The sequence below is a fragment of the Saccoglossus kowalevskii genome, chromosome 11 (assembly GCF_978046115.1).
Source record: "Saccoglossus kowalevskii chromosome 11, keSacKowa6.1, whole genome shotgun sequence".
In the NCBI taxonomy this organism is placed as follows: Eukaryota; Metazoa; Hemichordata; class Enteropneusta; family Harrimaniidae; genus Saccoglossus; species Saccoglossus kowalevskii.
In genome coordinates this window covers 9,769,436-9,787,547 of record NC_140651.1, presented here as the reverse complement: position 1 = coordinate 9,787,547, position 18,112 = coordinate 9,769,436, and the positions used below count along the sequence as shown (strand labels likewise).

The 18,112-nt window shown below is 37.7% G+C and overlaps 1 protein-coding gene across 2 annotated transcripts in view; it reads left to right on the top strand.

The window, feature by feature from the left end:
• The window catches only part of LOC102806153 (ubiquitin carboxyl-terminal hydrolase 16-like), a 40,503-nt gene that overhangs the window by 3,619 nt on the left and 18,772 nt on the right, over nucleotides 1-18,112 (top strand). For both annotated transcript variants that reach the window (XM_085505735.1, XM_006813606.3), the window contains exons 4-15: nucleotides 448-570; nucleotides 2,778-2,881; nucleotides 3,711-3,826; nucleotides 4,554-4,639; nucleotides 8,029-8,076; nucleotides 8,551-8,673; nucleotides 9,419-9,549; nucleotides 10,281-10,368; nucleotides 12,972-13,062; nucleotides 13,669-13,757; nucleotides 14,482-14,544; nucleotides 14,669-14,848. In XM_085505735.1, coding sequence (XP_085361861.1) covers nucleotides 448-570; nucleotides 2,778-2,881; nucleotides 3,711-3,826; nucleotides 4,554-4,639; nucleotides 8,029-8,076; nucleotides 8,551-8,673; nucleotides 9,419-9,549; nucleotides 10,281-10,368; nucleotides 12,972-13,062; nucleotides 13,669-13,757; nucleotides 14,482-14,544; nucleotides 14,669-14,848 — 1,242 coding nt within the window. The remainder of the gene's footprint in view (nucleotides 1-447; nucleotides 571-2,777; nucleotides 2,882-3,710; nucleotides 3,827-4,553; nucleotides 4,640-8,028; nucleotides 8,077-8,550; nucleotides 8,674-9,418; nucleotides 9,550-10,280; nucleotides 10,369-12,971; nucleotides 13,063-13,668; nucleotides 13,758-14,481; nucleotides 14,545-14,668; nucleotides 14,849-18,112) is intronic.

The following is an 18,112-nucleotide window of genomic DNA, read 5'->3' as shown; positions in this document are numbered from 1 at the left end:
ACGAGTGTGAAGCTAGCCTCATATTCAGCCTCAGATTTCAATGAACTGCTGTTTAAAATTCTGCTCCAAAGACTGATGATTAACTACTAAATCAAAAGTTAATCACTTTATTATATATAATGGGAAATTAAAAAACTAAATATTTAAATAATGAATAAAGGAAATATAAAAATGAAATATTACTGTTCATCACTTAGAAGTTCTATGTCTTTTGTCAGTGGATATTTTGTCACATTCACACATTTTCGCTTGGAATTAATTTTCGCTATTTTCGCTGAAGGAATGATTCAGTAAAAATAAAATCCAGCAAAAATAAATTTTTTCCTATATATTACATTCAACTCGCCAAAAATCAGTGAAAATAAAACACCCACAATGTCTTTACAGCGAAAGTTAATTCCAGCTAAAATAAAGTATTTCACAGTAGCTCAATATTATTGTTTGTAGACTTGTAAGAAGGATTGTAAAAGTAAAGACAAAGGTAGCGTTGAAGAACCAACATCGGCTCAGGCTGCTATTCCAGATGATATTGAGATCACTATATGGTGCTGTCTGCAATGTGGACATCAGGTATTCTAAAACAATTTCTCAATTCGATTTTGCTGTTTTCGCTGTGTAATGTGCACAAGGTATCTATATGATCGTAATTTCTTCATGAGAAAAGTTGCTTGACCTGAAATTTTCTGAAGATTGCTTTTTTTGTTAAATATTCAGATAATTAATAAATCATGGTCTGCAACCTTGAAAGAGATTTTAATGACTTCTTAGGTTCCCCAGGAAAGGATTACTGTGGAATACTTTATTTTCGCTGGAATTAATTTTCGCTGAAAAGGCTTTTTGGGCATTTTGTATGGAATTTATTTTCACTGATTTTTTATGAGTTTAATGTGAAATATAGGAAAAAAAGTATATTTGCTGGATTTTATTTTCACGGAATCATCCCTTCAGCGAAAATAGCGAAAATAAATTCCAAGCGAAAATAAAGTATTGTACAGTATAATGACTCATTATGTTCCTCAGAAAGCGATTATAATGACTCCTTAGGTTCCTCAGAAAGGGATTATAATGACTCTTTAGGGTCCTCAGAAAGGGATTATAATGACTCTTTAAGGTCCTCAGAAAGGGATTATAATGACTCTTTAAGGTCCTCAGAAAGGGATTATATCACGCCTTAGGTTCCTTAGAAAGGGATTATATCACGCCTTAGGTTCCTCAGAAAGGGATTATAATGACTTCTTATCATAAAATCAGGCTTTTAGTGGTCCAAATTGCAGATTTAGATCAATGCCTGAATAAATTGACCTTTGACCCTGAATATGTATGGCTCATGTTTGGTACTATATTAAGCCGCACATTTAAACATTAACATAATTATAATTGTTTTTTGTTTTTTTGTAATTTAATCAGCAGTATCCCCCCAGTGATTGCGTTAACCGCATATTTTGCTTCCCGGACTCCAAGGGAGGGACCCAGTTTTTCAGGCAAGCTGGGGTCCAATCTCTAATTAAGTTATCCAGGGTCAAATTTCTATTTCTTAAAATTTTATATGTGGGACTGCCGAGACACTACCCTACCCTGTCCCCTGCTAAAAGCCTCCACGGTGTCAGCATTCAATGTGTTAAATTACACATGTATTATGGCCATATTATTTATTAGTTGCATTCAGCATATTTCTTTATAATAGTCTGTTGTAGCAGCTGTATAAACACAATGCATGGCTTTGTCTGTACTATGGTTCTATTGTGTATTATTGTATTATAATTATGTCAGGGTGAACTCATCTCGTGAATTCTAATTAAAGTGACTTGAAAATAATTGTATCAAATATATCATTGAATTTTATTATATTTAAAAAAAAAATGCATTATTTTCACATTACATTAACTACTGTGAACTGATTTAATTTCACGAGAGGCGAATTTTTGTGAATTTTAGTAAAAATCGCAAATTTTTGAGTCCAGAGAATCATAAATATCTTCAAATTGCAAAAACTCCTGCCTTCCAAAACTATTCACAAGTATACATTTTCAATTTTAAATTTCTACTGTAGAAACTTTTATTTTTGGTTAGAATTGTTGATTTTTTTGAAGGAGTATTTCATTAATAATAAACACGGTGAAAATTGTCTCATCTCAGTTTTTGCTGTTTTTACTGTCTAATGTGCACAAGGTATAAATATTGTAATTTCTTTATGAAAAATGAATCTCTGTTTGATATGATTGAAAATGTTTTTTGCCAGATATTCAGTTCCTGACTTGTTGAAATTAGAAAATTAATTAATACGTCAAATTTTGCAACCTTGAAATGCCATTAATTAATGATTCATATTTCCATAATGCCTCCTTAGGTTCCTCAGAAAGAGATTTTATGACTCCTTAGGTTCCCCAAAATGAGCTTATACTGAAAATGAAACTGATGACGCTGTTCAGCACATGAAACAGATGAAATGTGGAGAACATGCACTGACAATATAGATCTTCCACCCCCCAACTGTGTTACTTTGTTGTTGCTTTTTAGTGATTTATTGCCTATCCTAAGGTTTCTGCCTGAATAAAGCCTTTGCAACATTATTTTAATGTCAGCATCGTTGTAAACATGTCTGATATTTTATTTGATTTGTAATTTCATCTACAATCTCAATTAGCTCATCAGTTTTCTCAGATTAAGTCAAAAGTAGATTACGTACCCTTCTCTTTATACATAAAAACTGTATCATTATACAACACGCTAATTATGAATTTGCAATAAGTTATAACCACATTATTAATTTCTTACAGGGATGTGACCGTAATTCACCAGGTCAGCATGCTTTGAAGCATTTTGAGACACCACATTCATCACAACATGCCGTGGTACTTAATCTCAACAACTGGGCTGTGTGGTAAGAATTATACTTGTAATTGAACGCCATGATTTTTCGCGCCAAAATTTTGATTTTAACATGTGCACATTTTTATAAATTTTTCTAGAATTTTTTTACTAACTTTGAACCACATTTATCCAATTAGTGATAAGCTACAGGTCCTAATCAAAATTTTTGAAAAAATGAGGATACATCAGATATAAAAAATGAGTTCTATCTCTGCAATAGAGCTCAAGTACAGTGCCTACTTGCCACGCTCACAGCATTCCATACAAAATATGTCCCTCTCATAATTATTCACGTTAAAAAAAAATTTGCTGCTTATGTTCTATTTCAATTGTACTGTATACTGAGAACAGACTTCTCAGGGTAGAGTGAACCAAGTGTGTATTGGTCACTAAATCTGGGAGGAGATTAACGCACTGGAGAGGAGCACTTGTAACTAAGATGTTTATTGCTCAACTGCTAGGCCTGGAACTGAGCCTTAGTCCTCACGAGATGTTACATGACAATGTATCAATATCATTATGCAAATAACTAAACTACAAGTCATCACATGTACATATACCAAATATGGCATTTATTTACCGGATTATTATAATATATGATTTTTGTTATTTACAAATTCAAGTGCATATGATACTGTATGATCTTCTTGTAAGAACTCAAGAGAAGCAGATTACTTTCTCTTCAGCCTCTGTAAAAACCGGGTACATGTTTGAAAGAAAATAGTGTAACAAAATAATATTGCATTGGATACATTGCGAGGAGCTGATAGAATGACTCATTGATAAGATCTGCAAGATAACCTTGTATAATTGAGTATTCTATCTCATTTTCTTTTCAGGTGTTACGACTGTGATGATGATATTACTATAGATAGCAACAGAAAATTAACAGAATGTGTGGAATTTGTACAGAAGCAGACTGGGGCTGCGGCAAAAACAGACCGACCACCATCGGGTAAAGTGGGAATTGTGCTTTTTTACTCTATCTTCCATTTATTGTAGACTAGATCATTAAAATATTACTTACACATCATTGCACTACTAATAGAAAAAATACAGTATTTCTATTTGATAATTACAGTTGTTGCAAAATAGTGAAATACAGAGTATTAAACACCATAATTTTTCCCGCTCAAATTTGCAACATTTAGCTCATTTTTATGTATTTTTCCATAATTTCTTTGTTAATTTTTGACCAAATGGACGTAATTTCTTATTTGCGGCAGTTTTTGATAAATATTTTTGACTAAAAATATGAAAAAAGTGTTACATGTTTTTTATTTATGAAAGGTCACAAAATTAAATTTTAGTGTTCAAATAATTACTGTGAAGTACTTTATTTTCACTTGGAATTTATTTTCGCCAAGGCGGTAAATCAAAATCATACCTTTTTTTCTATATTTTACATTCAAATCAGTGAAAATAAACTCATTTTAAAACAGCTAAAATGTTCAGTGAAAATTAATTCCAGCTACGGTATTAGAAAATCACTGTCCATATTCCTTTTTTCAGAAAAGTATTTCCATCATTATGTACATAAGCTGAAAAGTTAATTTCTGTTGTCTTGGAAACAAACTTGTCAGCATCTGTAAACATTTACAAGATGCAGAAGCTATTTTTTGCATAAATTAAAAAAATCAGCCAATAACAACACTGGTATAATATATAATTTATCATTTCAGGTAAAAAGAAAGAAAAGGAGGTTGAAATGGCCGAGAAACAGAATATAACGGCGAAACCTAGCAGCACTATGCAGTATAAAGTAAAGGTAAATTAGAGACTCATGACAGAGTACTGAAGACAACATGCAAATTTCATGTAGCCAGACATGGTCGCGTGAGTTGCACCCTCCGTGGTGCTCCAAACCCAACACAAGCTTGACAGATCGATGTAGTTTTTCACTTCCCCTGACAATTTTTTGTTGGTACCCAATCAAATTTCAGGAATGTCATATAATGACAGCCATCAAAGAGTAACCATTCACGGCAGAGTTTATTTGTTTGTTGACATAATGTGTGATAAGGTGTTGGCAAAATTTCCGCCCAATGTTTATCATCTGTGATTTTTGTTGACAATGCAAACACAGCATTGATTGACGATGTTACCCGACCACCAAAATGAATATTCATTGAAATTATTGCGTGGGGTGAACTTTGTGAATACGTATTGATCTTGCCGACGAGACATACACTATTCTGTCAGGCTTTAGTGACGTCTGATGCCGTTCGGCCAGTGAGGGCGCTACACACGCCTACATATCAGGCTAAATTTCATGTAAACAAAAGCGATATCCCTAACGAACTTTTTGTGGCATGCAGACTACTGCACTTTGAATATGACATGTACAGTACAGTTCTCGCGGAAGCTTTGGCTTTTGTGGCATCATTGTCGCCTACGCATGGCTTCATTGTCGCCTCAGCATCGCATCATTGTGGCATCAGCTTCGCGTCATTGAAAATTGAAGCTGTGTTCGCCTCGCTATTTTGTGGCATCATCGTGGCCTCAGCTTCGCAGTCTCATGGCATCAACATGGCATCAGCTTCAAAGTATTGTGACATGAGTATGACCTCATTATTTGCACGCAGAAGGGCAGTAGACAAAAACATGTACAGAAGTTCGATATGTAATCGATTTGAAATTCAAGGCGAATAAAATAATATGATCAAGAGTAAAATGACATTTTAAAAAGATATCTTGTTTAATTATTTTAGTGTTGCGAGTATTGGGCACCAAACACTTTGCGAAGTACATTACAATCAGCAAGGTGACGAGTTTCATATTGACTGGAAGGAAAATCGTGATAAATTCAAATCACACGATGCAATCGTCGTTCTGATACAACACAATTTGCTGTATACGAAGTGAAACTGTTGTTATAAAATTTACCTTTTTTCGCTCATTTTATTTGCTGCTAGAAGAGCAGATTCAGATTCCTCATTTCGGTGGTATTTTTCTGTGTTTCGTTTAGTTTTAGCCGAGTCCGACCCCATGCCCGGACTACTAAAACATGCATCACACACGTCGCCAGTCATCTTGATACAAAGTTCCAAAACAAGTGCGTACATTTCCAACATCTGTTTGGATGGTTGTGGTGGCGTCGGTCTGGTAAAATTTGACAACCAATTCTCAAAATTAAGTCACGATCAGTGATCTGAGCTCGATCTATACGTACTTTAAAAGTATTCTCACAAACATATTTTCGAATGAAAACGAGCCATGCCCTGTAAAAAATCGAATAGCGCTTGACATGCAGAAATAATTTATTGGGCTTCAGAAAAAAAACGTGTCCATTTAGTGTGGCCGTAAATATTTGGTCACCAGCCGATGAACAATTTGAAAATCATGATTCACACGGAAGTCCTTCGATACTGAAAATCATCGACCCCAGTCTGGTTTACCTTATTTCCCAATTTGCAAAACTGATTTGTATCTCAGCCCTGTTTGTTTTGTTTTTTCTTTTTTTTGAACTGAGGTAAAATCCCATCCGTTTGTCAAAATATACCGATGTTTTCCAGTGAATAATTGCGAAGCCTGTCACAGCACACAAAAAAACTTTGTGAATCGACGATGGAGATTGGATGGTACGACGACCCTTCAATTTGCGTTAAATATGTTTTGTTACAACATCATTGATTGGCTGAGAGTCACCTGATCGGAGCATGACCTGGGTCACAGAACCATATTAGTCCGTATTATCAACAGGACTTTGCGAGAAAACCACACCCACATTTTCAACCATTTTAGCGTGGAAGTTGCCAACAAATGTCGAAAACTCGTGAATTGTATAAATTCGAATAAAATAAAGCTAGCGATTCGTAAGACTGGTTAATAATATATCCCCCGATGCTCTTCGATTTTTTTATTTCAAGGTGAGAAATGGATACTAGTAGTTGAAGTTCCATCGATTTCAAGGCGACTATTTAACCGCGACAACTCTACGCTCTGTTGTAGTTTCGCGAGGTAAAACAAAAATACAATAAATAGTACTTGTTTAATTATTTGGTTTTACAGCCCGCAAATTACGGGACATGATCCCCATGAATTGTGATAAATAAATGCTGATTGTGTTGAATGACGGACGTCGGGACCGTTTGGGGAAACAAATTACGGTCGGTAGACATTTCAAACAAATGAAATTATTAACGAAAGACGAGATTTTTCTAGGTATTTACGATCATTCGGTCATACCAAATATATACAAAATTGACAAATACACAAAGATGTGTAATAGTAGGTCATTTTTATTTTAGCCTTAGAAATATTTTCTTTCACTCAGTCCACGTCCATGCGTGGGAATTCTATTTAGCTTCATGGTCCTTCGGCTTGTCTTCTGCTTGGGGGGAAACAACAATAATTATACAAATCGTAAACTCAACACAATCAGGAAAAGAAACCCAGACAACCTTGTTGTACTTCTGTTCAATACATTTTGTAGCAGTGAGTCACGTCGGAATATTGTCTAAAATAAAATATTCAATCCCAGCCAAATCTAGGTCAAAGGGTCAGATTGCGTGCATATAATTATAGATAGTTAAAACAAAAAGTATTTGAACTTTTGACGGTTGTTCAACATCTATGCACGGTTACTAAACTAGTAACCGTGATCTATGAAAACCAGAAAATTTTTAGTAGTCCGAATTGTTGCACGGTCGAAAATAAAACGGAAATTGACCGGTCAAAAGCGGAAGCGGTCAAGAGGTTTGGGGGAAATGAGTACAGTACTTCTTTGTTTGATGAAGCGATGCTGATGCCACATTGTCGCCATAATGAGGCCACAATGAAGCGAAGCGATAATCGCCTAACTTTTTAATGTCGCGACATTGAAGCGATGCTGAAGCCATAACAATGCCATAATGATGCGATGCTGAAGCGAAGGTGAAGCTGAAGTGAAGCCAAAGCTTCCGCGAGAACTGTACTGTAGTATCCCTAATGTAGTGTGAAAATAGACGTAAAATAAAGACAACTATTAGTTTGTATTTCAAATTCAAGTGACATCATTCCAAATGCATTATCAAGGTATTACACATGTCCCTGGGTAATATAGTCTCAGAGTGACCTATTTATCTTGATTCAGAAAGCTTATTGTTATCCTGAGGTTGAGTATAAAGTGATTTTGGTGATTCTATCTCACCTCCATATTTATATGTTTGTTTTCAGGGTTTGAATAATTTGGGAAATACATGTTTCTTCAACGCAGTCATGCAGGTATTTTCAACATCCATTCAATAGTAGATTTATATTTCCTGTTATCCATGTATACACTGTCTTGTATATTAACAACATAATACTGATAAATCTACTATAATTTCCTCAGAATAACTTTTTATAATCTATAATACTTTTTGCTGGGAAAGGATTGACCAGCTTTGTTATTAGTCCAAGAAAATTGTTCAGCTTGTTGATAGATAGTGATAATTTTTGAAATGTTTTATTTTTCAACAAAACCTGTACTAGTCTTTTTATGTGCTTCTCATTTGACAGTTTTCATTCTAAAATACAAAAAAATATTAAAATATCTATATTTTCATTTGGATAAAAGTTTTTCTAAATGAATTGTATCAGAATTATGAACAAGTAACAAAATTCCAAATGTGACAAGTCTTTTAGACTGTTTTAGTCGATCATTGTCATTACACATATCCCATGCTAACAATATTATTAATATTATAATTTTCACAGAATATGAATCAAACCCATGTACTGGAACCATTGATGTCAGAGCTGTGTAAGAAAGGTAAATCTGTCATCGTACCCCAAGAACTCGGCACGGACCGAAATATGAAACATGAAGAAAGTAAACTGGTAAGTCTTACTGCCCTCTATAGTTGAATATTTGAAAGGCTGATTTTGATTTTTACTTGAAATGGTGTACATTCCTCACACTATTTGTCTGTGTATTTAAACGCTCTTCATCAGAACAAACTTGTTTGATGTTCAAAAATGACTTCTATGTTTTTATCAGCATCAATTTTACAATGAATACTGTACTCTTAGAACATGCTCTTTGGCAATTTTGTCTCGATGAATTAGCTGAATGTTATTTAACTAAGGAAAGAACAGCAAAAGTACCAACATAATAGAATAAACAGTAAAAACAACTGCACTTTTTACGCACAGTTATTGAAATAACCTTTGACCCCTATTGAGAGGTTACATTTGCTGTGTGCAAATGTTACTATCCACTAAAGGGTCATCAATCTCAGAATTAATCCTCAATAAATATAATACTATGATACTCTTCTAAAACTGCTTCATTTCTACAAAATAAAATGCAGAAATAGTTCAGTACTTTGCACAATTCAAATTGCACAAAGGGAGATGATCACCCCATTCACTAGACCCTCTGTGTTAGTAGTTTGTTTGTTAATGACGCCTTGAACTAACTAAGTTAGCTAAAATTACATGCTAGCTTAAGAATAATGTATTGTAAGTGAGTTATTTTTCTTTAGAACCATTGTTGTCATTAATGGATGTACAAATTATACTTTTATGCCAATGCTGTTGGATTGACGGCACTTAATTGTTTGCGTTTGTTTGACTTCCATAGCCTCCACTGTCTGTGGTATTACCAGAGGCAGGGTCGTTGACCTCAGCTATGATGTTCTTTCTGAAACTGATGAATGAACCAGGAAAGAGTATTGTCAGTCCAAGACTTCTCTTCAACCAAGTCTGTCAAAAGTAAGTTAAAAAGTCGTGCATACTGATAATGTTTTGTAACCCTTGATGCCTTAAAAACTGAGCACCTTCACCGTAATAATGATTTGATATGAAATGACAGCAATAATGATTTGTTATGAAATCACGGTAATAATGATTTGATATGAAATGACAGCAATAATGATTTGTTATGAAAGTACGGTACGGTAATAATGATTTGATATGAAATCACTGCAATAATGATTTGATGTGATATCACTGCAATAATTATTTGATGTGATATCACTGCAATAATTATTTGATGTGATATCACTGCAATAGTGATTTGATGTGAAATCACTGCAATAATGATTGTTATGAAATGACGGTACGGTAATAATGATTTGATATGAAATCACTGCAATAATGATTTGATGTGATATCACTGCAATAATGATTTGATGTGAAATCACTGCAATAATGATTTGATATGAAATGACAGCAATAATGATTTGTTATGAAATGACGGTACGGTAATAATGATTTGATGTGAAATCACTGCAATATGATTTGATATGAAATCTTTTATAACTTTTTATAGTGTTGGACTCTTGTTACAATAAAATACAATTGATAATCACAGCAGAAAACTACTGTAAAACACTTTAAATTCCTGTGGGGAAAAAAATCGAGAACATTTTTATTCAAATCGTGAACATTACTAGGAGTCAGCGAAAATTAAACACTTTTATTTTTGCCCAATATTTTTTCAGAGCGCCCAGATTCAAAGGTTACCAACAACAAGATAGTCACGAGTTATTGAGATATTTGTTAGATGGTATGCGTCTGGAAGAAGTCAAGGTAATTATACTTAATCTCAGACCTCGCTGATCTCATCTGATTTAAGATTAGCATCACACAATCAGTGGATTTATGTATGAATGGATTATGTGCAGTGAAGATTGAACCAAGTACTGTAGTGATTATTGTTTCAAAATTACGTTCTATGCTCTACTTCGTTCAAACTGAAAAAATAAGGCACGTACTAAGACTTGATTGAGCCACAGACCAAAGTTCATTCCATTAAAGGATGTGACTTTGGGAGGAACACTGGTTAATTTCCTGGGCCTTTAACTTTTATCAAGTCAATGTAGAAGTGCATAGGGCTAGCAGGATAATATTCAACTGTTTGTTTCCTGTGGTATGGTTTCTGCAGCCTAATACACTGTTTGTTTCATGTGGTATGGTTTCTGCAGCCTGATACACTGTTTTGTTTTGTTTACACTTGCACTTAAAGTGCCTGTGAAATGGCTGCTATTTTCACGCCTAAAATTATCAATTGGTACATAAATATTATTAATTTTTATGTTTCTAAGCATGAATTATTATTTTTAAGTGAAAAAATGTGTTTTAAACTCAGTCTATGACAACTTTATTTTTGTGTATTTTAAAACGAGGCTCTTCATTAGCTTCTCATTTGCATACATAAATTCCCCTTGTGACGTTAGAAGGGGAAGTCGCATGGCAGCTTGCATTGCCGATACGTGTAAATAAGGCAAATTTCTTGTGCAGTTTTCTCGTCTTTGACTATATTGTCACTTATGTACTTGTTCGTCGAGGAAGAATGGACCATAATGAACACATAGTATCAATTGTTGTTGCATGAGGTTGAGTTAGATGCGAAATATGTCTGTTCTGGTGTAGCTGGTCACCGTGATCGTCACCGACACCGGCGGACGTTTGTACACTGTTGCTGGACAAAATAGAATTTGACGTCGGAATTATCTCGTTATTTAGCAGGTTACTAGGCACGTCAATACACTGTTTTATTTCATCGATCGTCTGAGTAAAACTTTCAAAATTAAAATAAAAGAGAACATATTTTGACATTCTAAACATTAGACTATAGTGATCACTATAAAATAATTAAAAAAAACGACAAATCACAGTTACTAAATAAATGACAGCCGCGTGGAAATAAATTGACATTTGTTCAAATAGGTGAACGCATCGGGTCACGGCGAGGGCAAGTGCGTTAAAAGCGGCGTTTAATTGGATAACAAAAATAATCGAGATCGACACACATACAGATAAATTCAGAGTGGATTCGAGTTAGCGTGATCCATGGCGTGATTATCATAATTATAACATCGTATTAAAACTTTATTTGGTGAAATACATTGACCAAGCCCGGATTCTTATTTCATAAATTATTACGCAGATCAAGCTGCAAGCATGGAGGTAAAAAAGAACAGAGGTGTGAATTCGACATTCAACACCAATCACCAAACAATTCAGAAACTTTTAGCCTTCGAAAATGAAAACAGTTAGCAGTGTGTAAGGGCTGTGTAATTTCCTGTTTGTCCGACGCTTGGTTTTCGTGTCACTGTCAAAATTATTGCTACCTTTTACTTAACAGGGACTAAATGGTCTCTATAAAACGATAACCAGGGTCGCAAAAAAAGTCAACTGATTTGAAACACTTGCCGGACGTCTCTCTCTCTTCTGAAATCCGCCTCGGTGATCATGGGCTGGTCCGGAATCTATTTCTTTCAAAAGTGTTGCGCCAGGTTTACGTTGTCGGCGTTTCTCTTTAAACCTAGTCGTTTTTTTTATGGACGAGGACAGTTTTTCCCAAAAAAATGAATCTAAGGTTAAGTGAAACGTGTGAATACTTATACTACGACTATACGTTTCACTGCAACTGCCCACAACACAACATCTAAAAACTCTCTCTCTCAAAAAAAATAAAATAGACACAAAAAAATAAAAAACGCCGACCGAAAAATGTATATCGTTTAAAAGTATACTGAACGACCAGTGTTATTACAGCTAAGGGGTATGACTTCCTCTCACATTTTGTCATTTGGTGGCGCACTTTTGGCGAGAGTCGGAAATCCGGAAACAGTCGACCGTTTCACGATAGGTGGGCGTGGCTACAACACGAGAAATATCCCAAATTTACTTGGATACGAGTAATCATTTTCAGCAAAAAAATCAATAACTACCCTTTTCAGTGGGACACAGATCTAAAATGGGAAACGTGAGGGTGGGCATTGCATAGGCACTTCAATATTGAATGTCTGGTGGTGAAACCATTATAAGAATCGAATCGTAAAAACCAATGACATTTTTGATTTGGAATCATATTGCCAACATGACTGGGACAGATCATGTTCAAATTTTGCATATGCATCTGTTTCAGAATTTGATTCAAGATGACTGATCATCATTTTTGTGGTAGAAATTCATTATGAATGTCATGGGCAGAATAAATGAATGAATCACACAAATAAACTGGCTCCATTTTGTATCATAATTAATTAATTAATAAATAATTAATTGGCACTAATGTTGACAGTCTGTAAAAAACTGGACAAGAACTCGTCATTGACAATGACTTGTAAATCATATTCCAGTGTTCAATCAGTCTGATAGTGTGAATGATTTGTTATTTTATTCAGAGAATGAAAGAAGGTATCCTTAAAGTGTTCGGATTGCCAGTGTCCATCAATCCAAAAAGTGTAGAAGAAGACAAGAAACACAAAATTAAAGGTACGGATCCGAAAATATGCAAATTAAGTACATACATTGTAACCCCCCTCAAGATAAGTTTGCAATCCTAAACTTGAAAGTATACTATGAACAGACACATTGACACAACTGCTGCTTGTGGTAGAATTCGATACAACAATGTGAACACAAAGTTTTTATTTATTTTTTGTGAAATTGCCGTTTTAACCTCATTGATGCATTGTGGGAGTGTATAATCTTTAAAGGAAATAGGGTAATCTGTCATGGCAGATTAATAAAGTAAAAGAAATATTGCTGTTGTGTATAAGGTTAATCTGTCAAAGCAGATTAATAGAGTAAAAGTTATATTGATGTTGTATACTGTGAACCGCTAATTTCGCTAAAGACAATTTCTTGCTAATTTTGCCAGTCAGTTGAAAGTTTGAAATTTTCTAACAGTTATAATTTCTCTCAGGTCCTAAGGTAGGAAAATTTCACAAAAATTTGCACCAATCTATGTCAGTGTTCATGTTTTTGTCTTGATTATTTATCAACTACTGACTCAATTTTTAATCTAGTATAATTTAGATTCTTTGTATCATAATTTATTGCTTTGTGTTAATTTTATTACTTTATTTTTGCCTTTAGTTTATGGTCAGAACATGAACATGACATTTGTAGACAGTGTATTCGGAGGTCAGCTGATCAGCACTGTGCTCTGTGAAGAGTGTCATTTGGTAAGTACATCTATAACAATTCATTCATCCACAATTGAATGTTAGAATACTATTGCTAGTCAAATATTGTCCAGTGGTTTTCACAATGTTTTCTGTTCTATATAAATTTTGCACAGGGCTTTTGACAACAGCCTCCTTCTCATAGTATACTTAATAGATTCACATATTAATTATTGAAAGCACTATTTTTGCCTGAATATTTACTAGCAACAATTAACAGCAACATGTTGTTTGTCAGAGATTTGAGCTGCTGTCATGCTATTGGCCAGAATGCTGTTATGCTATTGGCCAGAATGCTGTTTGAATGATGCACATGGAACTCTATAGAAAGGTTAATTACAATCTTTCGCAATTTGTAAAGAAAATTGCAAAGAAGATCAATGAGTTATTAGAAAAAAAATGTTACAGGTGATCTGTTATATAAGCTATTATCCAGATACAATTCCTGTCTATTACCGTATGTGACATCATCATCACAGTTCTTAGAGACCCATTACGAATTTTAAATGAAAACTGAAATTGAAAAATAAGAATTAGTTCTAGAGTTTGCGAATGATATACATTTAATAGTTGGCTTGCTGTGCACATTACATTGTAATAGCGATGTTTTCACCGGGAATATAACATCAACATCGTAATCATAATCTGTCAGGAACGGTGCTCTTCAACATTTGTTCCAATCTTCGTTACTGCACATATTTTATAATATTGTCTTTATTTTTAGCCGTCTATAGTGTATGAGCAGTTCCTGGATCTGTCATTACCAATCACAGAAGCTAAAGTATGGGTGAGTTATTCCAAACTTTAAAGTTGAATCCACATTCTGAGCGTTCCCAATTTTGAGGCCAAAATTTCTATAAAAGATGCCTTAGACTGATTGTTAAGGATACATCTATCTGTTTTCATTACAGCCTGGGAAAAGTTTATTTTCCAAAGCTATTAAGAAAGGAAGTACATCTTCAATGCGAAGTTTAAGTTCAGACAGAGATAGTCAAGGGGAAGGTGTCTTCCTTAATAAAACTGAAGAACCGTCCCCGCCAAGCAAACACCAAATGAAAGCTGCAAAGAAGAAAGCAAAGAAAGAAGCTAAGGTGAGTGGAGTCATCTCATTTTTTGTCTCTATCTCTGCCTGTAGACCACCGTAACCTGAACTGTCGCCCACCCCCAACCTGCCGCCTTTTCATACTGCCTCTTTCTCCCAGTTTTGTACTTCTCCCAGTTATCCCATGCCTGGGTGTCCACCATTGTCCTGTACTTCTCCCAGTTATCCCATGCCTGGGTGTCTCCCATTGCCCTGTACTTCTCCCAGTTATCCCATGCCTGGGTGTCCACCATTGTCCTGTACTTCTCCCAGTTATCCCATGCCTGGGTGTCTCTCATTGCCCTGTACTTCCCCCAGGTATCCCATGCCTGGGTGTCTCTCATTGCCCTGTACTTCCCCCAGGTATCCCATGCCTGGGTGTCTCTCATTGCCCTGTACTTCCCCCAGGTATCCCATGCCTGGGTGTCTCTCATTGCCCTGTACTTCCCCCAGGTATCCCATGCCTGGGTGTCTCTCATTGCACTGTACTTCTCCCAGTTATCCCATGCCTGGGTGTCTCTCATTGCCCTGTACTTCTCCCAGTTATCCCATGCCTGGGTGTCTCTCATTGCCCTGTACTTCCCCCAGGTATCCCATGCCTGGGTGTCTCTCATTGCCCTGTACTTCCCCAAGGTATCCCATGCCTGGGTTTCTCTCATTGCCCTGTACTTCTCCCAGTTATCCCATGCATGGGTGTCTCTCATTGCCATGTACTTCTCCCAGTTATCCCATGCCTGGGTGTCTCTCATTGCCATGTACTTCTCCCAGTTATCCCATGCCTGGGTGTCTCTCATTGCCCTGTACTTCTCCCAGGTATCCCATGCCTGGGTGTCTCACATTGTCCTGTACTTCTCCCAGTTATCCCATGCCTGGGTGTCTCTCATTGCCCTGTACTTCTCTCAGGTATCCCATGCCTGGGTGTCTCATTGCCCTGTACTTCTCCCAGGTATCTCATGCCTGGGTGTCTCACATTGCCCTGTACTTCTCCCAGTTATCCCGTGCCTGGGTGTCTCTCATTGCCCTGTACTTCTCCCAGTTATCCCATGCCTGGGTGTCTCTCATTGCCCTGTACTTCTCCCAGTTATCCCATGCCTGGGTGTCTCTCATTATCCTGTACTTCTCCCAGTAATCCCATGCCTGGGTGTCTCTCATTGCCCTGTACTTCTCCCAGTTATCCCATGCCTGGGTGTCTCTCATTGCCCTGTACTTCTCCCAGTTATCCCATGCCTGGGTGTCTCTCATTGCCCTGTACTTCTCCCAGTTATCCCATACCTGGGTGTCTCTCATTGCCCTGTACTTCTCCCAGTTATCCCATACCTGGGTGTCTCTCATTGCCCTGTACTTCTCCCAGGTATCCCATGCCTGGGTGTCTCACATTGCCCTGTACTTCTCCCAGGTATCTCATGCCTGGGTGTCTCTCATTGTCCTGTACTTCTCCCAGTTATCCCATGCCTGGGTGTCTCTCATTGCCCTGTACTTCTTCCAGGTATCCCATACCTGGGTGTATCTCATTGTCCTGTACTTCTCCCATATATCCCATGCCTGGGTGTCTCTCATTGCCCTGTACTTCTTCCAGGTATCCCATACCTGGGTGTCTCTCATTGCCCTGTACTTCTCCCATGTATCCCATGCCTGGGTGTCTCTCATTGCCCTGTACTTCTTCCAGGTATCCCATACCTGGGTGTCTCTCATTGCCCTGTACTTCTCCCATATATCCCATGCCTGGGTGTCTCTCATTGCCCTGTACTTCTTCCAGGTATCCCATACCTGGGTGTCTCTCATTGCCCTGTACTTCTCCCAGGTATCCCATACCTGGGTGTCTCTCATTGCCCTGTACTTCTCCCATGTATCCCATGCCTGGGTGTCTCTCATTGCCCTGTACTTCTTCCAGGTATCCCATACCTGGGTGTCTCTCATTGCCCTGTACTTCTTCCAGGTATCCCATACCTGGGTGTCTCTCATTGCCCTGTACTTCTTCCAGGTATCCCATGCCTGGGTGTCTCACATTGCCCTGTACTTCTTCCAGGTATCCCATGCCTGGGTGTCTCTCATTATCCTGTACTTCTCCCAGTTATCCCATACCTGGGTGTCTCTCATTGCCCTGTACTTCTTCCAGGTATCCCATACCTGGGTGTCTCTCATTGCCCTGTACTTCTTCCAGGTATCCCATACCTGGGTGTCTCTCATTGCCCTGTACTTCTCCCAGTTATCCCATGCCTGGGTGTCTCTCATTGCCCTGTACTTCTTCCAGGTATCCCATACCTGGGTGTCTCTCATTGCCCTGTACTTCTCCCATGTATCCCTTGCCTGGGTGTCTCTCATTGCCCTGTACTTCTTCCAGGTATCCCATGCCTGGGTGTCTCTCATTGCCCTGTACTTCTTCCAGGTATCCCATACCTGGGTGTCTCTCATTGCCATGTACTTCTCCCAGGTATCCCATGCCTGGGTGTCTCTCATTGCCCTGTACTTCCCCCCAGGTATCCCATGCCTGGGTGTCTCTCATTGCCCTGTACTTCTCCCAGTTATCCCATGCCTGGGTGTCTCTCATTGCCCTGTACTTCTCCCAGTTATCCCATGCATGGGTGTCTCTCATTGCCATGTACTTCTCCCAGTTATCCCATGCCTGGGTGTCTCTCATTGCCCTGTACTTCTCCCAGGTATCCCATGCCTGGGTGTCTCACATTGTCCTGTACTTCTCCCAGTTACCCCATGCCTGGGTGTCTCTCATTGCCCTGTACTTCTCTCAGGTATCCCATGCCTGGGTGTCTCATTGCCCTGTACTTCTCCCAGGTATCTCATGCCTGGGTGTCTCACATTGCCCTGTACTTCTCCCAGTTATCCCGTGCCTGGGTGTCTCTCATTGCCCTGTACTTCTCCCAGTTATCCCATGCCTGGGTGTCTCTCATTGCCCTGTACTTCTCCCAGTTATCCCATGCCTGGGTGTCTCTCATTGCCCTGTACTTCTCCCAGTTATCCCATGCCTGGGTGTCTCTCATTGCCCTGTACTTCTCCCAGTTATCCCATGCCTGGGTGTCCACCATTGTCCTGTACTTCTCCCAGTTATCCCATGCCTGGGTGTCTCACATTGCCCTGTACTTCTCCCAGTTATCCCATGCCTGGGTGTCTCTCATTGCCCTGTACTTCTCCCAGTTATCCCATGCCTGGGTGTCTCTCATTGGCCTGTACTTCTCCCAGTTATCCCATGCATGGGTGTCTCTCATTGCCATGTACTTCTCCCAGTTATCCCATGCCTGGGTGTCTCTCATTGCCATGT